Source organism: Colossoma macropomum, unplaced genomic scaffold (assembly GCF_904425465.1).
Source record: "Colossoma macropomum unplaced genomic scaffold, Colossoma_macropomum, whole genome shotgun sequence".
NCBI classification, from domain to species: domain Eukaryota; kingdom Metazoa; phylum Chordata; class Actinopteri; order Characiformes; family Serrasalmidae; genus Colossoma; species Colossoma macropomum.
The window spans coordinates 11263175-11285841 of NW_023494789.1; the positions used below are offsets into that span (position 1 = coordinate 11263175).

Genomic DNA, 22667 nt, shown 5'->3' on the forward strand with positions numbered 1-22667 from the left:
CTCTGTGGCTGGGCACTCTCTCCTTCTCTCTCTTTCTCTCTCTCTCGTACCTTGGAATCCTGCTCCCTTTACTGTTTTGACCTCTTTTCTCTCTTTCTCTCCCTCTCTCTCTCATTTTCTCTCTCTCTCTCTTTTCCCCTCGGGCTCAAGCAGCTGTTATCCCACTGTTTTCCTTTAAAAGCAGAGGAAGGGGGGAGGGGATGGACAGAATGAACGGAGAGAAAGGGACAGAATGGAAATTGATTTTTAAGGTGACGGCCAACCCCCACTATTTAGAGGCCAAACAGTAGAACTAATATGGTTTAAATATAGATTGCGAGCACGCTTTGTGCACATAGATGATAAATTGTTGTCCTGTCCGGGCAGAAAGATGGTGGGAGAAGATTTTTCTGGTTCAGAGTGAAGGGTATTGCCTTTTAATGCATGGTTTGCAGTGGAGAAACTACTATTTTCTTCTTTTTTTGTATTTTATTGCAGTTTATAGTGGAGAAACTGGTGAGATATTGCTATTTTTTGCATTTTAGTATGGTTTAGAATGAGTGAGATTGCAGTCTTCTTGTGTTTTAGTGCAGTGTAGAGTGGAGAAACAGATGAGATTTTTAATATTTACTGGTTTCTCCACTGTAAACTTCACTAAAGCACAAAAAATCACTTTCACTGGTTTCTCCACTGTAAACTGCATTAAACCAGTAAGATTGTGATTTTGTGTGTGTGTGTGTGTGTTTTAGTGCAGTCTACAGTGAGAAACTGGTGAGATCACTATTTTTTGCACTTTAGTATGGTTTAGAATGAGTGAGATTGCAGTCTTCTTGTGTTTTAGTTCAGTGTAGAGTGGAGAAACAGATAAGATTTTTAATATTTACTGTGTTTTCTCCACTGTAAACTGCACTAAAGCATAAGAAATCACACTTTCACTGTTTTCTCCACTGTAAACTGCATTAAACCAGTAAGATTGTGATTTTTGTGTGTGTGTTTTAGTGCAGTTTACAGTGTGAAACTGGTGAGATATTACTATTTTTTGCATTTCAATATAGTTGACAATAGGGAAACCAGTGAGATTGCAATCTTTTGGTTTTAGTGCAGTTTAGAGTGAAGAAACAGAATAGTACTGTGTTTAATAATATTTTAATACTGTGTGTTTTTATGCAGTTTATTATGGAGAAACCAGTGAGATTTTTCTGTATATATTTTCAATTTTAATGCACTTAACAGTGGAGAAGCTAACAGATTTTTATCTTTTTCATGTTTTAATGCAGTTTACAGTGGCAAGCTTGTAAGATTTTAACCTTTTTTGTTTTTGAATGTAGTTTGCAGTAGAGAAATAGTGAGCTGTGAATCATGTAACAGTTTTATGTAGTTTGCAGTGCAGAAACAAGGGTAATGAAATGAGAACCGTAAGGATATTTTGAATGTTTGAACAGTGCAAATGAAAGATTACTTAGTTTTCTTATGTTCCAGGTCAGAAAGTGTTAGGAGAGAGGGATCAAGGGAGAGAGAGAGAAGTAGAGGGTTGTTGAAATATTTGCGGAGCCCCACCCAAGCGTGTGCCCTTAGGGGAGGGAGAGACGCCTACCTGCCATTTATGGCTCACACACACATACACTCTCTCTCTCTCTCTCTCTCTCTCTCTCTCTCTCTCTCTCTCTCTCTCTCTCTCTTCTTGGAAAAAGGAGAAGCACAGTGAGGCTTTACCACAACAAGTGTGGTTTACCTAAAGCTCAAAAGAGCGAAAGGGATCCACACCTTAAAATCTGTACAGAACATCTAATGACACAAATACAAAAGTCACATTTCATCCGTCCGCTGGAGTCGTATATGGGTCATCTGATACGCCCTGGTAGCTCACGCTATGCCACACACCAGCCAGCGTGTGCACACACATGCACATACGTGAGGTCACAGGTCACTCAATCTGGGTTGTGTTTGTTGCAGTTGAGGTGATGAGAAACGCTCACAATGCAAAAGAGTGATAAACTTGTTTTTAACTTGGTGAGCAATGCTTAAGGCTAAAGGAATGCACATGATAATACATTTGATTCATGGGAAGACTAGCTGGCTTATCTTTTCTATTATGTAAATAATATTCACCACCAGCTTCACAATGGTTCCATTGCTGCAGCTAAGAGTGGGTGATATGGCCGAGGTATGACATCATACTTTTCGTGAGTGGGGCGCAACCCAACATGGTAAAACACAGTGTAGTTGTATGTTCTATGTAGTTAAACAGGTTTAGGTAGAACAGGCTTTAAATCATTTTCTTAAAGTGATGGTCAAAATGCACCAGCAAAGCACTTTTGCCACCATTTTTTAAACAGCGGTGAAACAAAAAGCTACTGTAAACCCTAAGTGGGCTTATATGTGCATAGGGTGCATCTACATACCCAGCCCTGATCACTGACTCTGTTTTCTTTGAAAGACAATAAATGAGAGACCCTTGGAGGAGATTGTGGGGCATTCCGGCGATAGTTTTACGTTTCCATGTCTTTAACATGATTTTTTTTTTTTTGTTTTGTCCACATTTGCGAAAATATATTTTAATAAGAAACAGAAGGAAAAACTAGAGGAAGAAAGAATTGATAAATTAAAAAAAAAAAAAGTGATGGCATTACCTAGGACTGTGTATTGAAACCCATCGAAGTACTTCAGTATTAGTGAGTATTGAATAGTCACCTGTGAGCCAATGAGCATGCTTTTCAAAAATCCAGACTTCTGATTGGCTGTCCGTATTACATTCTGCATGTTTTTAAAGTCATTCCTAAGTAAGTCTGTTACAGTCAGAGCCGGTTTATGAGGAGCCTGGCCTCTTCCTGTTTCCCCCGTTATATCAAAAACAGGACTGCAAAATGCCAGAGGGCGCCTGTGAGTGAAACCTCAATGAATGGAAGTAAATGGAGCTAAACAGCTAAAAATGAAAAGTTAAAATAGTTTCCAAACACTTGCCCAGAACTTTCCTTTAATTGTAGAAAGTAAAAGCATGTATTTCAATAAAGAAAAGCAAAAAATGAGCCAATATATGTACAGCAAACAGGTTTTGGGCGGCAGGACGCTAGCATTACTGCTACTGAGTGCTGATTGGTTGGCGAGCGGCGCAGCTCATTGGCTGTTTGCGCTCACTGATGTTGCTGTTTTAAACTCCATTAACAACTTAAAAGTATAACAGCAGTGTTAAAATGTTTAGTGCTACTCTGTGTTCAGGAAATGATTATTATTGTACATTAAAATGTTTAAGGAATTATAAACTATGATTTTTGCTCAAATGCGCCATCATTTGGGAGCGCCCTCTAGTGTTTGAGAACCTGAAAGACATTACAGAGTGATAATTCTCCTCTCTACAAGTTCTCTGTGTTAGTCAGTAAATTTACCCACTTCCAGCAGTTTACACTTACTTCTGGTTTAAGCCACACACACTTTCTGACTTTAGTGTGATTTAAAAGAAGGTTTTGAAAAAGTGATGCTCTTTCTAGAGGTGCTGACAGCAAACAGTACATACAGGAAAGCTCATCATGACAAAATTATCACAGTATATAGCAACAGTGTCTCCATATTATCCACCTCTAGCTCCAACTTTTGTACTGTGTCCTCTCTTTCTCTATTGTACGCATAGTCATACTGCACCCATACGTCATGCTTAAGTTTGTGGTCATTTTTGCTATTAACCTCTGCTGTCCTTCTCTCTGTACCCCATTCACTGACACAGCTGATGTTAATGGCCATTCACCGCAGCCCGCAGACGTATAGAACATTATAATGCTGTGCTCCAGTCGCAGTGATGGAGCTTCTCCTGACCCGCCTCAATGCATGTGGACATTACGTAGTTCTAGTAGAAGGTGACTTCGCATGAGCTCATCAGGGCCTGTAGTCACAAAGCATCTCTGGATCACATCCTCCTCTTTTTTAGATCTTAGATCAGCCCTTCTACTCTGAGAAGCTTCGGGCCCTGGTCAGTTAACATATGGCTGAAAGATAAAGTTGTGATCTATACTCTATAATCCGGTTTATAATCTATACTCCGGTTTGACCATTGATGCAAATGTTCTAAGACAAGAACCCATTTAGGAATATTTTTAAGACTGTAGTCTATTATGAAGGGAAAGTTTAAAGGAAATCTTGGTGATTTACCGACAACAAAAATAGCTTAACAAATTGCTGCTGTCGGAACAAAACCTTGTATCTCCAAAATGGTAGCTTTACAGGAGAAGGAAAAAACCGACTTAACTTTTAATGTAAGTCAATGGAACCAGAATTTTTTCCAAGTAATTTTGGGCCATTACCACAGTGTAAAGGGCAACAGGCATTTTCAAATTATGTCAAAAACTGAAAAATGACAAAAATTGAGATGAGGTTTTGTTGCAACAGCAGCAAAATGTGTGTTCAGTTGTGAGCAATAAGCATAATATTCAACTTCATTAGATAAGTAATCCAGCGTTGCACTTTGCATACAAAATTATCCTTCCTGTGCGTTGATTTCACTCATTCCAAGTAATCTTATCATGTGGGATTATCTCAACCAACTGGTGGATAATTTTGCTTCCTCCAAGCACTTAATTTTTAAATATCACCCTTTTTCACTTACTTATAAAAGTGCTTGTGGTTGTTTTGAGCTTTCTGCTGCTGTGCCTTTGTAAAAGCAGCCTCAGGTGATTTGATTGGGTTTATGATGACTCAGATTAAAGAGCCGCATTACAGGCAGATTAGATCTTCATGCTGTTTGGTTAAAGAAATGGCTTGGTGAAAAATGCTGACATCTCTAATAGTAAATGAAGGCCTATAGCAGTGCTGATTAGCATGCTAATTGCTGCCACTAGCTTTTATATGCGATTGACCAGGCTAGCATTTAGAATTGAAAATATCTAGTTATTATATCAGCAACCAGAATAAGGATGATGTTGAAATATGCGGTAAAAGCACTTATAAGTACTGAAATAGTAGCGCAACGGGGTCGATATTTATTAATGCATACTTAAATGATTTTTTAAGTTCAAGTTAAAAAGATTTTAAGTATAACTTTGATATATTTGGAAGTTATCATGATACAGACTTTTTCAGTATCGCCATCCACTACACTGATATAGTTAAACCCGGTAATGGCCACGTCCCTCCCAGCTGTTCTGTGGGAACTGTCCCTTTAAGATTGAATGATTCACTGGCCTCGCTGTGAGTTCATAGGTTAGAGAACTTGTTTTTGTGCCCTGTCATTGTTGCAGTTTGTTTGTCTAATATTTCTTTGTGGAGGACAGTGTGTATGTTTTTGTTCAGCCCTGCAGCAGCTGAAGTCTGCAGCAGATAGTTGAGCTCAGTCTAAACTAGATCAACTAGTTTCTCAGCGAGTGTCAGTATGCGAAAGGTGGAGGTTGCCCGACTTACGTAAACATAGTGCGCTTCATACTGAGTGCATGAAGCATGAAAACAGATACACAGATAAACACTGACAACAAATATGCATTTACACATGCTTTCAATGTGTAGGCCGACCTCCACTGAGTCCTTTCTCAGCTGTGGTTTATGGATTTATGGCCTTCCGTGTGGTTACAGTGATTGGTCAGGAACTAGGTAAGAACAGCTGTGTTTCCCTATAAGGACAAGATTGACCAGCAGCTGGCCAATCACTTTCCTGCAGACGGTTTGACGTATTGCTGAAAGGGCGGGACGCCAGGGGTCCCATCTGGGTTTTACAGAGCGTGAAAAAAGGAGAGAAAGAGGAAAGGAAAGAGGAGCAAAGGATGAAACTCTGCACTACGGTTAGCACTACACTGGACACTCTGAGGTGTTTCTACACCTCAGACCTTTCTGATTACATCTTCATATTATATCTTCACGCTCTGTCTGCTGTGCTGTATTTCAGTAGGGCCGTCACTATCGGTTATATCAGTAATGGAGCAATCTGTAGATTATGTTGATTATTTGAGTAATTGTTTTTATTTATTTGTTTGGTTTTTTTTTAAAAAGGCTAAACAGTATAAATGAACTGAACAATATCAAGCCATAGCCTTTCAGTGATTTCCATAATATTGCCCTAGAAAAAGATAATCTTATGCTGTATTAGGGCTCGCTCTGTTTTTATTGATTATTTTTGACTATTAATTGAGGCATCTTTCATTTTGTAGGTCATCAGTAAAGGTTTGTGTAACTGAACAATAACATGAAGCAGACTCTTTCTGTAGGCTTGTAATGACGAAGCTGATTCAGGACACTTTTTAATTGATTGCATTTTTAGTTGACTAATTGTACATCATGAATTGTGACTGCAAGTATACATATCAAATTTGAGGGGAAACGTATATGAACTATGCAAATTGCCGTTTAGTCTTCATTGAGAACGTACATTTAAATCAAGGATATTTTATACCAACTAAACACAACAGTTTTCATTTTAAATATTGCTGTTATGTTGACCATGAGGGGAGCATTACGCTGACCTTTGCTCATTTATTTCTTTATTTTTTTTGTTTGTTTTTATATATGCTATATGGTTTACTGTAGGGGTGGTCGAAATGATGATATTTTGACCATGATAAATTCTGCCACAATATCACTGCTGTTGGAACAAAACATCGTATCTCCATGTTTGTTGTTTTTTAGTTTTTGACATCATTTAAAAATGCATGTTGTCTTTTATGTTATGAGTGAAGTTCATGGTGAATGAACCCAAAAAAGTGACCCAAAATTCCTTACAAAAAAGTCTGGTTCTATTGATTTACATTAAAAGTAAAGTATGTTTTGTTTTCCTTTTCCTGTGAAGTTACCAGTTTGGAGATACAAGGTTTTGTTCAGCGATATGCTTTTCTGAGCATATTGTGGATATCATGGTGAACAGTGACCAACTGTATGCATCTCTATAAAGAGAGTATAATTAGGGCTCTTTAATAGAATTTTCTGCAGCAAAGTCGAAGAAACGAACCAAATTCATTAATCTTACATTTTCATTTCTAAGTATTTTTGTGACATTGCTGGTGATTCATGTCTGTTCTTATCAAACCTGAGAAAATATGATCCATATCTTGTGTTGTGAAATGTGTTACACAAGCATTGTGGTGTACTATTTCTGCTTATTGTGTATTGTGATATTATCAGATCCTGATTGGGCCTAGAGAGTGGCTGGCGTGTAAGAATAGGAAAAGACGATTAGTGCAGCTGTCATGTTAGCAAAGCGCTACATCAGTCACTGTAGACGAGAGAGTCCCATGATGCCACGTGTTTTATGATAGCCCTACGATAGCCGCATGCTAACTGACCTGTAACTAAGCCAGCCAGTGCTTTTGCTTCTCTTGCTCCAGTGCACACATACGCTTACACAACCAACGGAGTGCGGCCCACTCACGCGACCACCCTACCCACCACGCTCGCGCAAATCTGTGACGCTCTCAGGGGCCGGCACGCGTTCGCCTCCGTGACTCTCCACACCGAGGCTTTAAGGTCAAGTGCTTTTCTCGCTGCTCTTTCCTGAGCACCTCCCAATGAGTTAAATCGAGTTTCCTACTCCAAATCTCATCTGTGCAGTTCATTTCCCCGTCTGCTGGAGTTCTATTGGATTTTATTGTGCCGTCTGATTGCGTTATCCAATCAGAACACGCTCAGCCCTCCCAGTCATTAATATTGTGTGTCTGTCACTCGGGCCAGCTACAGTGAAGAGGCCCTGCCTGGAAATGAAGTCTGCAGTCACAAAACAAGTGTTTTACTGAAGATGCCCCTCTGAAAGTGTGTGGGCCGGAGCACAAAGCAGGAAGATGATCAGCTTTTTCATCTTAATACTGTTTTGTAAAACTCAGTATTGTTGACTCTCTTCAGAAAAAGGTTGCAAACTGTGCCATAGACTCTCTCTCTCTCTCGCGCTCTCGCTCTCTCTCTCGCGCGCTCTCTCTCTCTGTTTTTCCCTCTATCTTTCTCTCTCTTACTTTTTCTCTTTATCACTCTGTCCGTTTTTCTCTCCCCTCATCTTTCTTCCACTCAGTTTAATTTTCTTTCTCTCTCTTTGTATTTCTCTTTCTTTCTCTTTCCATCTCTCTTTTCCCCCCTGTATTTCTCTCTTCTGTTTCCCCTCTTTGTTTGTCTCTAATTTTTCTTTCACTCACTCTCTCCCCCCCACTCACTCCCCCCTCTCTGTTTTTTCCTTGTCTTTCATCTCATTTTTTTCTTTCTCTCTTTCTATTTCTGTTTACCCCCTCTCTTTCTTTCTCTCTGTTTTCGCTCTTTATCTTTATATATTCAAATATATAATTTTCCCACTATCTTTCTTCCTGTTTTTCTTTCTCTTTCTCTTTTTCTCTTTTCTCTCTTCATCTCTCCCGCTCTCTCTGTTTCTGTCTGTTTTCTCTCTGTATCTTATCTTTATCTCTCTCTCTCTGTGTCTCTTTCCTTCTGTTTTTCTCTCTTTTTCTCCCTGTATTTCTCTGTTTCTTCTTTCTTTCTTTCTTAGCTCAGATCACTGGGAAGTATTGGTAGTGGTCACTATGACGATATGTGTAATTATTAGGACAAATTACATCACAATATGTTTTTCAGAGCATATTGTCATCAGAAAAAAACTAAATATTGTGACAGTATCTTGAGGTATTGTGATGTAATCGTTTTTGCTGCATCACCTGCCCCTGAGGGCTAGACTGTCTAAACTGGACCACGGTTGATTTAAAAAAAGGCCGTCAGTATAAATGCAAGTGGAACAAAACAAAATGTGAGGCAAGTGTGAGACGCAGAAGGGGCTGTATCCATCATTTTAAAGCTGCTTTTGTGTTAAAGTCAATGTGTATTTGTAATCATGTCATTCTCCTGCCATGCTGTGATGCCAGTGCCTTAAAGCCAGTTACCCAGAACAACAGTGGCTGATCTGCAAACTGCCACAGAGCAGGGTTAATATAAAACACTACACATTGAGCTTCTAGTTAATGAAGTATCCGTGCAGTACAGTTTGAGTGCGTGATCAGGAAAAGTCCGTGCTGTGAGTGCTAGCAGTGCTGCGAGGCGATCCTCTGATTTACAAATGCAGCACCTGATGCACTCGAGTCACACCACCTATTCACTCATTCACTTATTTACAATTGACTGCAGGGGTGTTGAGCTGAACCAGTAAAAGGGCCATATTAAAACAATTCATCGTTTAAATGTCCCCAGGCGCTCAGTCTTTCAGACCTACCTATTTGCTTGAACTAGACACCTGACGTCCTTTATTTGCTGCTAGTTCATTAAGACTTGGGCTCAGTTTCTGAGCTGCTGAGCTGACGTGAGGTGTTTATACTGGTTGAATTGCAGCTGCGATGCATTTTGGTGATATGATTGTGGAATTGTGTAGAATTGTGTAGAACTGAGGTGTTGTTGGAGTAGGAGAGTCGGAGCACATTATGTTGTAGTGCATTCTGGGGAGTGTAGTGCATTGTGAAAAGGGCTAATATTAATAGAAAATTAGAATATTTTTGCGGGCCGGAGAGGATTGTGTGACGGGCCTGATCTGGGCCTTGTGTTTGACACATGAGGTTTACTGTGTATTGGGATCATTTGTTGACTGCACAAATGGCTGTTTACTGTATGAATCAATGATGTTTCCTTTTTTGGTTTTAATTGGCATCAGTTTATCGTCTGTCGATGTTGTTGGGTATTGAGGTATTTTGCTGATGTATTTTTTGTGATATTAGTGCGGATGATGGTGATTATAGCAGTAGTAAACTGTTGTTTGCTGTAGTGCAGAGCTGAGCTGCTGGACTGGTTAACAGTGCGGCGCTGAGTTGTGTGCTCTCTGCAGCGTGACACCAGGTGATAAATCGACTGTTCATACCAGCGCAGGCAGAGCAGATAGCAGTGCTATTATTACCAGGGCCTGTCTTTTCTCTCTCCTCACGCTCGCTTGCTCCCTCTCTCTCTCTCCATCTCTTGCTCTCTCAGTCCTACACCCCTCCCTCATCCATCTCTCTCTCTCTCTCTCTCTCTCCCTCTCTCTCTCTCTCTCTCTCTCTCTCTCCCTCTCTCTCTCTCTCTCCCTCTCCCCCTCCCCCTCCCCCTCTCGGTCTCTGCTGCCATGTAGGGAAGTGGTGCCCGTTCACCATCAACAAGGAATGCACACTTGACAGAACAGAGATTTCCCCAAGCCTGTCTCTCTCACTCTCTCTCACTCTCTCTCACTCTCTCTCACTCTCTCTCTCTCTCTCTCTCTCTCTCTCTCTCTCTCTCTCTCTCTCTCTCTCTCTCTCTCTCTCTGTGTTTCTCTGTTTCTCTCATGCTATCTTCTCTTCTGCTGTCTTCATGCTGTCTTCTCTTACTCTGTCTGTCTCTCTGTCTACGCTCTTCCTCTGTTTCCCTATCCCTTTTCTGTTCCTTTCTTTCTCTTTCTCTCCTTTCATGCTCTTTTTTCCTCTTGGTCTACCTTTTTCACCTCTTTCTGTTTACTTACTTGCTCTCTGCTTTTTTTCCTTCCCTCTTCTTTTCCTCTTTCTTTTTATCCTGACTCTTTTTCTGCTTCTGTATCTTTCTCTCCCTCCCTCTCTCTTTCTTTCATCTTATTTATTTATCTCTCACTTTGTCATCTTTCTCTTTTACCCTCTGTCTCGTTCTTTCTCTCCGTACTCTCTCCCTTTCTCTCTTTATCCTCTCCTAGTTCTATCCCTTTTCCACTCTATCTACCTTCTTCACATTATCCTCCCTTTCTGATTTTCATTCTGTCTTACTCTTTCTTCATTTCCTCTGTTACTGTTTCTATCTCTCCTCTCTATCTTTCTGTCTCTCTTTATCTACACTCTTTATCTGTTTCTCTATCCTTTCTCTATTCCTTTTTTTGCTCTGTCTCTCACCATTTCTCCATCCTCTCTTATTTATCTGTTTGTGTCTCCTCTCTTTTTTTCTCTCAGTCTACCTTATTCACCTCTTTCTGTTTATTCTCTCGCTCTCTGCTTCTTTCCGTTCCTCTCTTTTCTTCTTTCTCTTGATCCTGTTTCTTTTTTTGCTTCAGTACTCTTTTTCCTCTCTCCCCCTGCTCTTCATCTTTCTTTTCATCTTCTCTTATTTATCTATTTCGCTCCCACTTTTTCATCTTTGTCTCTCTCTTTTTCTCTCTGTACTCTCTCCCTTTTTTTTTTCTCTACCTTCATATTATACTCTCGCTCTCTCTGAGCTGTATAGAAGCAGTGGATGAATTTCAGCTGTCTGTATTCGTTTATTTATGGAGTGGTGCAATATAAAAGCGAGCGGCTCTTTCAGACTGAGTTTATAGTCTGATTTAGTGGTCGAGATGATGTGCAGTTTAGAGCTGGAGCTGCGTGACTTTGGATCCACTGGGGGAAAAAAATTGTCAGATTTAAATCTGTGATGTTATTGAAATCCAATTCTCTCTCTTTCAGATGCGACTGTGGCCATTTCAGCCTCATCTTCAGTAAATACTCAGTCTTATGTCTGTATTGATGAATAACTGTGTGCTGTAATGAATGCGTCCTCTGCCCGGCAGTGAGTGGACTGTAATCAGCGGGGCCGTAAACCTTCAGTCACTTTATTTGAATTCCTGCTCGTCCAGATTTGCTCATTATCTTGTAACAATACCACATTTGCATCAAACCCTGAATCAGATTGAAGTGATAAAAACCTGAAGGACATAACGGGATGTGTTTGTGATAATAAAAGGCATGATGACAGCAGCACAGCATGAGCATCAGATATTCTGCTTTTTAAATGTATGCATTTATGGACATTTTTTAACCCTTATTTGCCCACATTCCTTATTTACAGACTGAATTGAAGCACGGTTTACAGAGCTGAATCTGGCTCCATGCTCCCAGGGAGCGAGCCCAGCACAGCTCAACAGCTAAATATAATTTTTAATGTCATTATTTATTGTATCCACTCTTTGCCTTTATTACAGCTTCCGTTCTTTTCAGGAGCCTCGCGTTCAGCTTTTGAAGGAAATATTTCATCACATGTCCAAAGTTCAGTCTTAGAAGTTGGTTGCATTTTCTGCTTCTCAAAATAATCCCAAACACATTGAGTGATATTGCTTCTCACCAAATGAATGGAGGTCACATGTTTTCCACAGTACTGCCATTTACAATCACAATATGTATAATTGCCCTGTGGTGTTTTCTACACATTGTGCAGCAGTAAGTGGAAGGTAGCTGCCTTTCACATTATATGAACTTATTATGACTGATGAACCTATAGAAACTGTCCAATATTACTTGGAATAAATCCAGTTACAATAAACAGCATTAAAAGTTACAGATATTGTTGACTCCTCCTGTAAAGTTGTCATTTTGTCATGGTTTTGTTTAGACAGCGACGATATTGAACTGCTGTCTTAATTCCTCATCTGAACACATGCTTTACATTGTGATAATAAGCTGTATGTGAGGGATGTTTATCTGGGTACATTTTGGCTATTTTGATCATCAAATATTGCAGTATTTATTGTAAAATACTAAATTGCGATGTGACTCTACCCCACCACAAGTATTCTACAGCTGTAGTATGTGTGTCTGTGAGTCCTAGTAATAATGTTGTTCTGTTCTCTGTTGTATGTGTTACTGGCTGCAGGTGTTGTATGTCAGGTATAGCGTGCATGCGTGCGCGTGTGTGTGTGTGTGTGTGTGTGTGTGTGTGTGTATACATGGGACCAGGTGTTTTATGTTGGGGTCGTGTGTGTGTGTGCGTGTGCGTGTGTGTGTGGTTTCTCCTTTTCTTCAGTGCTGTGTGGAAGAGTCAGTGTTGGAGCCCCATGCTCTTAATTATGCATGAGGTCTTCATGAATATTTAAAAGGTGCCTGAAATCCTCTTGTCACTACAGAGATATGGAGTGAGGAAGGAGCAGGGAGAGATAGAGATGCAGGGAAGCAGAGTGAGTGACGGAGGAGAGGGAGGGGGGGGGGGAAACGCAATGTCTCTGGCTTTTAGTGACTTCTGCTCTCAGACGCATTTCTACAGTCTCTCATTAGAGATTAGTCAAGTGCATTCATTCATTCTCTCTCTCTCTCTCTCTCTCTCTCTCTCTCGCTCGCTCTCTCTCTCTCTCTCTCTCTCTCTCTCTCTCTCTCGCTCGCTCGCTCTCTCTCTCTCGCTCTCTCTCTCTCTCGCTCTCTCTCTCTCTCTGTGGTGACAGGTAATTGTATATAAATGGTATACTGTATCGCTGAAGCTTGCTGAAAATTTTGGAAATATAATAATAACAAGGGAAAAAAACATTTTAGAGAGAGTTAACAGACGAGACCTGATAACAGAACTTGCATTATAAAGTGCAAAATCATGTGTGTGAATACGTGTATGTGTGTATGTATGTGCATGTGTGTGTGTGTGTGTGTGTGTGTGTGTGTGTGTGTGTATGTGTATATATATAATATAATAATAATAATTTAGTGTTTATTTTGTATATTTTTGTGTATATTTGCTATAAATGGTTTTATATGATGAGGTTCAAGGTTTTTGTTGTATAAATCAGTTGCCCAATTTCAGATCACTATTTTGCAGTCTGTCGTGTATATAATTACAGCTCAGTGGAATCAAGACGTTTGAAATGTTTTGATTCCTCTGATCTCTAATTACATAAAACATAAAAAATCGAGTCAGATTCAGAAATTGAATCAAAGTGTATCGTTGCAACTTGTGTGATAGTTTGTCTCTCTTTCTCAGGGTTCACAAGACACTATGGGTGCTCAGGAGGGCCTTGTTCCACCACCCTTCTCCGCCTTCCCTCCCCCTCCCCCTCCGCCGCCCCAGAATGGCCTGCCGCTGGAGTTCGGGGCCAGCAGCCTGTACTCTGCAGGGGGACAGGGGCAAGTGGAGCCGACGGCAGGGATCAGTAACCCCCCCTCCGCCCCCAGCACTCTCAACACACAAGTAAGTGTTATCAAACACACTCTGAGCATATGGTGAAGTGGAGGGCCGTTTGCATAGCCGCCTCTTCACTCACTGACCATTTGGAGACTGATTGGCCTCTTTTCACCTGTTCATTTGTGTTAGAGCACAGGAAGTGTTCTGGGTGTGAGGAGAGTGAATGTAGACATTGTCCTTTTAGCACATCTGTCCTGTAAATGTTCCTATTACCATATCAGTTTCCTCATCTCCGTTTGCAACTTTTCCTTTCCGAAAAAATAAATGAAAATGATTGAAGGAAAACAAACGTAAACAGCATTTTTCGTACCGGAATGTAGTCGATCAGCCAAGACGTGTTTGAAGGTTTGCTTCTTTGGTTTTGTGCTGGATGTATGCGTAGAGGTGTCGGAACCAATCTAGGCAGATTTTGATCAATCAGGTATCGGCTATTTTAAGCCTGATCCAGTTATAATTTTTGTTTCTTCTTTTTTGCTTACTATTTATACCACTGTCAAAGAGGTGACATACACAGGCCTCATCCACAACCAACAGAAGTGAGGTGCGTTTTCAGAAGTTAACAAAGAAACCTCAGTGTGTGCTGTGTGGAACTGTTTTACAGTGGAATATAAAAGCTTATATCTGTACCTGGAGTGTTTCCACTAATTTGAGCTAGTCACGTTTCCTTTAAACCAGAGGTGCCTAAACTTACTGTCAATGTTTGTGGTGGGCTGAGTACAAAAAGGCAATATAGACATAAAGGATTGGTTGTGTAATTTTTTTTTTCAACAATAGGTCTTGTATATGTATTGTTAATATAGCACTTTTAAATGAAGATAATTTAATAAGTTAAATTGTAGGACTGTACAGTTAACTGTTTATATATTAAAATCACAATTCGAAAATGAAATTTTCAAACCTCAGGAGCTGCAGTTTTAATTCTACACTACATTATTCAGTGTTGTCTTACATTTTATTTGGGCAAATTTAACACAGTAACACATCATAAACTGGTAGTCTAACACACTACATTCAGTGTTTATCTTTTAAAAAAAAAGCTTAATTTAATAAAAATAAACCTATTTAAATCACAATATTAGTCGCAAAAATCGTCAAACCATTCAGCCCTTATACACTATAAAGGGTGAAAATGTTTGGTCTCTCATTGGGTGAGAGGGTAGGGTTAGGTTACCTTTCTGGCAGTCAACTCAAATTTTGGGCACTTTGGACAGCCCTGATCTAAACACTGTCTTGTAAAATGAGAGCGAGCACTACTTTCTGCCCCTTAAAGTGAGCGACATGCTACCAGAAGCATATACATTCCAGCCACGTCACTTGCGAGTGGCTGAAAACGAATCAGTTGCAGAGAGGTTGTATTTTGTGCTCCACACAGCCTTTGGTTTGAAATAATTGTTCAACAGTGTGTTAAAAGCAGATATGAAGGAAGCTGCTGTGCGTATGTTGGAGCAATATGAAGTCATATTGTATTCATGACAGTATAAATTGGTTATTTCACGTAAGTATGAAGCTGTTTCACTGCAGAATACTAATTGGCAACCAAATGGTCTGGGAGATTAATCACGTGATGATAAACTAACATTAAACACACATTATAATGGTAATTTTAAATAATTAGGCCTAAAACAAAACAGGATGTCACATTATGTACATGCTAGGAATGTGGAAATGTTGCTATAGTATTAATTATCAGCTTAGCACGTCTTGCCTTAATTAGCTCTGGAAACTCAAACACCACCTTGGATCAGTATCAAGTGATACTCAGCATTAAATTACTTTGATTTGGCTGAAAATCTGTTAGGACACCCCTAGATATGAGGCTAATGTAGCTAAGCTTATTTAGCACCGAACTGCATGCCTAAATCTGCCTCAGGCTAGTTGTAAAGTAATCTCAAATAGACTTGCCTGTGTGATTCCCAATACTGTATGACACTGTTTTCTATAAAAATGGACAGTATGGACAAAGTATGAGCAAAATCAGGTTTCAGTATGGATACTAATGCAGTCTTTAGTTATGTGCTGCATTTTTATATGAAAAAAGGCTGGACTGTTCCTTCAGGAATCCATAATAACGTTATGTATGCGAACAAAAGATCTAAATATGGTTGTCCTCTCTCCTCTCTCCTCCCCCCGCAGCAGTTGTCAGATGGATCCCCCCAGGCAGATAACCAGTGTGTATCTGGTGGGGGTTCAGGCGTATCTGGGGCTGAAGACTCTGCAGAGGGCAAAGTCACCCCGAAACGCCTCCACGTCTCTAACATCCCCTTCCGCTTCAGAGATCCTGACCTGCGGCAAATGTTTGGGGTACGAGCTTCTTGCTAACTGAGCGCTTTGTGTGTTTTCTGGGGGACGTTTTAAGGTGCAGTCAGCAGAAACTGAAATGACAAAGACAGATTAGGAGAGTAGGGTTAATGGGGGGAGCACTGAACAATTCTGCCCCCTAGTGGTGGTGAGTACTTTTGATTTGAATTGGCACTGCAGCATGAACAGAGTGGGACACTGTTTGTGCTCTAGGGCTGCACAATATATCGTTTGTTAATAATTAGTGAGTATTGGCCTTTGCTCTAGTGATACACGTAAGCACTTTGTTTCACTGATGCTTCACTGGTGTGTTTTTCATATATTGTATCAAGCACAATATAATTGCAATTTTGTCCCATGTTTTGCAGCCCTTATTCATACATAAGTGAAAGCATTGTTCATGCTTAACTGTTGCTTTGTTTAGCATTAGACCTTAGACCTTATCCAATTCTTCTATGGAATAAATTATTGCCCTTTTTCTTGTTTAAGCTTTCTAATCTGTATTTTCTTTTATTATTTCCTGCAGCAATTTGGAAAAATCCTGGACGTAGAGATCATTTTCAACGAGAGAGGCTCCAAGGTACGAGACCCACGCAGTGGTTTGTAGCAAAGCCTGAGAACGTTATGTAAAAATGTAAAACTGAGTTTAAAATTCCAGCTTTGTCTCTTAGGTCGTATGCAGGCCATGCGCTGCTACATCTGAAACTGAGCCCCCACTCCCACTCCCACACACTTTACAGACATTTAGCTCAACAAAAAGTATGCTTCTCTCACCGTCTCTGCAGTTATCTCTTCACTCTGCTCCCTTTTTTTGGTATTGTGATACAAATGACTAAACATCCCATTGACTTCCATTCATTCTGCTTGGGAGAGTGGCTTCCATACTGTCTTCATGCTGCATGCTGGCAGGAGAAATGGAATGATTCGATTAATTCAGCTGTCCTGGAGTTAGGGGAATGAGAAGTATTGACTTTCTAGCTTCCTGAATGATTCCTTTAGCTAAACGGAGCGACAAAATGTAGTAGACCGTCTGCAGGCTGGTTATGTTGTAGGAAGCAGCCGCTGGCTGGCAGACAGAGCCATTGAAATGAGAGAGTGTCTACGTATTGAATCGACTGAGCAAGAGGTAGATGGTGTATGTTTTCAAACGAAAGGGACTTACCCACAGGACCAATAAAACAACTTTAAAAAAAAAATAAAAATAAATAAATATTTAGAAAATATATACAGATATAGGCGTAGTTGCTGGCCAAATTACATATCTCATCAAGTAAGATGAAATAGGCCTAAACCTAAGTAATACTTTTCTGCAAATGTTAATGCAGAGTTCCTTTATATTTGATTGAAATGATTGAACATAAATGAGTAATTGTGGCTTGTTCAAAACTTTGGATTTGGTAAAGTTACAGAAAATAATCAGAGAAGTCAACATCTGATGTATGTAACACATCTAGATAAAACGAAGACATTTAGGAAACACTGTGGACCGATGAACTAAAAGTGGAACTTTTTGGCCACAACTACCAATACTATGTTCAGAGGGAAAAAAAGGAGCAGCATCTGATGAAAAGAACACCTTTCTGTATTTATTTCTGTATGAGCAGGCTAGGAGTATAAGACATAGAGCTGTCAATCAAGCTGTTCTTTAGCCACGCCCACTCAGTTCTCAGATAGGTCTGATGAGCTGTTTTTAAGCCGTGTTTTATGTGTAGCCTCTACTGTTCATTCAAGCTTTGCTGGATGTTTAGTATAGCACCCAAGTTTAGGGTCATACAAAAATGTTTAATGTTTTGCTCTGTTCTCTGGGGCTTTAAGCATGGGAATGAATCTGTTGTGCAGTGGTATTGTGTGGCAACCGTGCTGCATGAAAGGATTTTCAAGCTGTCAAATATACATATATATATCCTGACATGGTAAAATAAGTACATATATGTGTGAAAGACATTTTGCATAATCAGTCTAACCAAGACTTGGGAGAGTAGGAGTGTGTCTGTGTGTGTGCCTGAAATGCTGTACAGAGAGAGTGTTTTAAAGATTAGCTCATTCTAATTACTGCCAAAGCATCCTGGGCTGTCATTCACCTCACAGCCCTTCAGTCCTGCAGAATGAGTTCCTGTATTTGGATCTGTGTAGGCTTTATACGTACACAATATCCAACTATTAACTAAAAAGCACTTACTGTCAGAATTAAATCATCCATTCAGAAGAGCATCCACAGCGGTTCTTTAAAGATAAGCCTTGCTATTGTCTGCTGGTAGGAAGAGGCTGTGCAGAGTCCTCAGTGACGGTTAGCCTAGCTGTTTGGTGTGGTGTTTTAAAGGGGAGTGCCACCATTTTTTTTGCAAAATATTTATCTGTTTAAGTTGGTAAAGTCATTTTGAGTGATTTGATGTGAAACGCTTTATTTGGAAGAAAAGTCAGAATTGTTAAGTGTGGTGGTGAGGGGAACCAGTTGTCTGAACTGAATGTCTTTAAAAGCTCCCTCACAAAGTTATTACATGAAATTACGAATGCATTGCCTGATGCCTGAAACATTGTTTTAAGATAGTTTTGAGAGGGTTTTGGCCTAAAACATATTTTTAAACTCCGGTCATGGCGGAGAGGTACGTGCAGGGTGTTCTAGGACAAAATAGTACCCAAAGAAAAGTTATTTTTTCAGGTTTACCACTATTTTACCATCATCAACATGGGTCCTGTCCCCACCACTGTAAAGAACTCCAAGTCAGTATATCTTCGCAGTTACCATTTCACATCACACCACTCTAAATGACTTTGTTTCCATCTCAGCCATTGAATCATGCTGAAATTTTGAAAAAGCAGTGGGATTCCCCTGCAGAGCTCCACGTACCTTCTTACATTAACAGCAGCGTATGCTGCCTGAATGTTGAAATGTCCTGAAATGATGTTCAACTGCCAAGCAAGGTCTAAATCTACATACCTTAAACACACATACATATTCACCCACATGGCTTTAATAAAGGGCTAAATGAAGGCTTATTAAATGTCATTTGTCTTTTTGTGGGATTTTGTACATTTTAGAATCTGTAGATTCTCTGCCGGTGATGTTTAATGATATTTCTCATATAGTGAGTGAGTTTACAAATGCTTATTTTCTGTTGCCATGGGGATGCATGCCAGCGCTTCACAAACTGTCAAGGCGTGGGGCTTAGAATTACATAAATTGAACTAAATAAATATATTAATTAAATGTCAGGTAAATAATGCTTTTAAAAGAGATTGCACAACAGCTGGACAGAGCCTGTAGATTTTTGGAATCTATATCTATACGATGGAGGAGAACAACTGATATAAATTAAGAGATAGAGATGGCAGGACTCCATTTTCTGACTGATATTGAAACTTAGAGTATCAACCAAAACTGAGCGCATATATATATATATATATATATACGTGTGTGTGTGTACTGGAACACACTTAACCTCACAGGAAGAACAACACAGCTAGCATCACACAATTTACGAAACATAGAAATTTGGACTAAACCTTCTTGGAACTAAAGCATTACAGAGAAATATAATATTTACTTCTATATACAAATGCAAATTTCCTGAAGTAAATACGATGCTTGCAGGGCAAAAATAAATTCTCAAAAATTTTATATTTCTAAGCAATGAGTCACAGAATTCAAATGTAGTAAAACAGAAACAAAGAAAACAAGGAAAGAAAAAGAAAAAGAAGGGGGATTAAGAAGGAAGATGAGAAAGAAGAGAAGAGATACAAAGAGGAGGAAGAAGAAGAAAAAAGAAACGAAGACAGTTGGAAAATAGAATGTAAGAAAATGAGAAAGAAAAACAGTTAAAGAAAGAGAATGAAGATAAATGAAAGGACGGAAGGAAGATGAGAAAAGAGGAAAAGAAGAAGAAAAGAGACACAAAGAATAAGGAAGGAAGACAAAAGAAGGAATGATGGGGGGGAAAAAAGGAAGAAACAGACAATAGGAAAAATGAATGAGAAAATGAGTGAAAATGAATGAAAGGAAGAGAGAAGAAAAAGAATAAAGATAAGAGAAAGAAAAAGGAAGTAAGGAAGAAAAGAAGCAAGAGATAAAAAAAACGGAGGAAAAAATAGAGAAAAGGATGGAAGAAATGAACAAGAAAGAAAAAGAATGAACATAAATGAAAAAAGGAGGAAAGAAAGAAAATGAAAGTAATTTAAAAAAAAGAAAGAAAAGGTGAGCAAATAGAGATGAGTAAAATCAGCCTATCAATGACTTCAGACAGCTTCAAAAAAGTTAAGTAAGTATAGACTAACATGGAGGCTCTAAGCATCCGTCTGACGCCGATGCGCCTCGATATCTCGGTGTATCTGTACTGAAGACTGTTAAAGTTCTCTCCTCCGTCAGATTATTTCAGGTTCCAAAAATCTCTCATCGCTCAGTCTGTCTGTTCTGGCTGTTCTCTTGTTTTGGACGCGCTGTGGTGCCGGGCGGTTTTGGCCGCGGTGTTCTGGTCCCTCTGTGTCTGATCGTTGATGTCACTGTCGGCCCCCAGGGCTTCGGCTTCGTGACGTTCGAGAGCAGCGTGGATGCGGAGAAGGCCCGAGAGAGGCTGCACGGCACCATCGTGGAGGGCCGGAAGATCGAGGTGAGTTTTTCTCTCTCTCTCTCTTTCTCTCTCTCTCTTCTCTCTTTGGTGATGTCCTCACATCTTTCACGTTGGTGACTGACTGAGTGCTGCTACGAGAATGTGCCTGTGCTGCTTGTGCTTCTCCGCTCCAGCCGTGTGCATGTGTGTACGTGTGTGTACGCGTGTGCGCTTCAGTGTGGATGAGGGATGAAGCATGTGTGGAGCGTGTTTGGCATGTTATCTTCAATCAAAAACAAACTGCATGGCCGAATGTGGATATAAATAGATTTTCTGTTTATTAACGTTCACAGTGGCGTAACTACTGAGGGGTGGGCCTTTGCTCTGGGGCCCATATCAATACTGATACAATCAAACATCCATGACTCACAGAAAGTTCCAGTTTTAGACCACAAAAATCAAAGGCCACCCTTTATTTATTTCATTGTTGGTTAAAACAGCTGTTATTTTTCGCAGTATTTAGTGTTTTGATTAGAGCTTCAGTTTCTCAGTGAATTCTGCAGGGATATTTTTCAACATCCACACAGTTCAGTCTTAGATGTTTGTTGCATTTTCTCATTCTCATGATCCAAGTAATCCAAAAATTATTCAGCAAAGTTGAAGTTTGGCCTCCGAGATGGTTTGTTTGTTTGTTTGTTTGTTTATTTATTTACTCACCGACTTACCTGTGGTAAAATCACTGTAATGCACAACCTCAACTGATACATTGCTTTTCTAAATCAACAAAAACATAAAATATGGCACAGTACACAGTTTAGTAAATTATTTACATTATAAGTCATGATAATCACAATAAGCAGTTCTTCCACCAGGAAATGTAGTTAATTTAGAAAATATTGATGTCAAGCAACCATGCACTGTTGAAGGAGAACAAAAACTTGGTCATATTGTAGTTTCTCGAACTTTTTTGTTTGTTGTCATAAAATAATGAAAATATCATACTATAATATATTAATCCTTCACCTCATAAGTTGTTCCTGCTCACCAAATTCCCACCACATCGATAATGCTCATTCCCACTATCACCTGTATGCGATTTTCTGTGTTGTGTTAGCATTAAGCTAACAGCACCACATGTTCCACTTTCTCTTACTTTAAGTCGTTTTAAACCCAGTATTTCTAACAAGAAACACAGACGTTTGAGGCTTGTAAGACATTCAAGATAGCACATTCTTATTACAGTTTTGCAGCAAATAATATAAACAATAAATAATAAAACTCCGAGGCTAACATTAATGGAAGGGTGAGTTAGCCTGTTAGATGTATTTTAGCCTGTTTGGCCTGCTGTCTTTTAGCCTAGTTGCTAAAAAATGTCCCTCAGTTTAAACAAAACCATGTTCTTACTTTGTCAGTACTTGGTGGGCCATGAGAGCAGCATAACAGTCCGTTTACAGCACACAAGCTAGACTTAATGCAGAATTAATTCGGTCAGTGTGCGTGTATTGAGCTTTTTACTTTGAACAAGGCTGAGCCAATCAGATTTTAGGACCAGAACTATCCTTTTAATAAATTTAGGTTACCATTATATATGCTAGCGAGTAAACATTTGTCTTTTTTTTTATTATTATTAATTTAATTAATGTTAATCGAAGGTCATTTTCTTGTGGGTGGAGGACGTCATTCATTTGCACTGAGACCCATAACATCCTAGTTACGCCACTGAACGTACATGTTTTAGGGTATTGGTGCCTTTTCTTGGCTGCTGGGTTCGGTCCACTGCTGGAAGGCTGTAAAAATCTTAGTTATTAACGCATGCGTGGTTTTGCTTTTCTCCTCAAAGCACATTAGCATGCTAATGAAGCTGCTAGCCAATTACGTTCCTGGATTTGACCTGTTCCTTGCTGTTCTTCTTGCGGCACGGCGTTGCTTATTGATCTTCAAATACTAGTTGTGTCTGTTTTTGTTTGTTTGTTTGTATATGAATGTCAACTAGATTGAATTACATAGAATGTAGTCAGTGTATCTGTCTGTTCT

The 22667-nt window shown here is 39.6% G+C and overlaps 1 protein-coding gene across 13 annotated transcripts in view; it reads left to right on the forward strand.

The window, feature by feature from the left end:
• rbfox2 (RNA binding fox-1 homolog 2) overlaps positions 1-22667 on the forward strand; it is a 72172-nt gene that overhangs the window by 27824 nt on the left and 21681 nt on the right. For 11 of the 13 annotated variants that reach the window (XM_036570059.1, XM_036570063.1, XM_036570060.1 and 8 more), the window contains 4 exons: positions 13591-13797; positions 15925-16092; positions 16616-16669; positions 20601-20693. In XM_036570059.1, coding sequence (XP_036425952.1) covers positions 13591-13797; positions 15925-16092; positions 16616-16669; positions 20601-20693 — 522 coding nt within the window. The remainder of the gene's footprint in view (positions 1-13590; positions 13798-15924; positions 16093-16615; positions 16670-20600; positions 20694-22667) is intronic. The other 2 variants (XM_036570061.1, XM_036570065.1) reach the window with 1 other exon arrangement.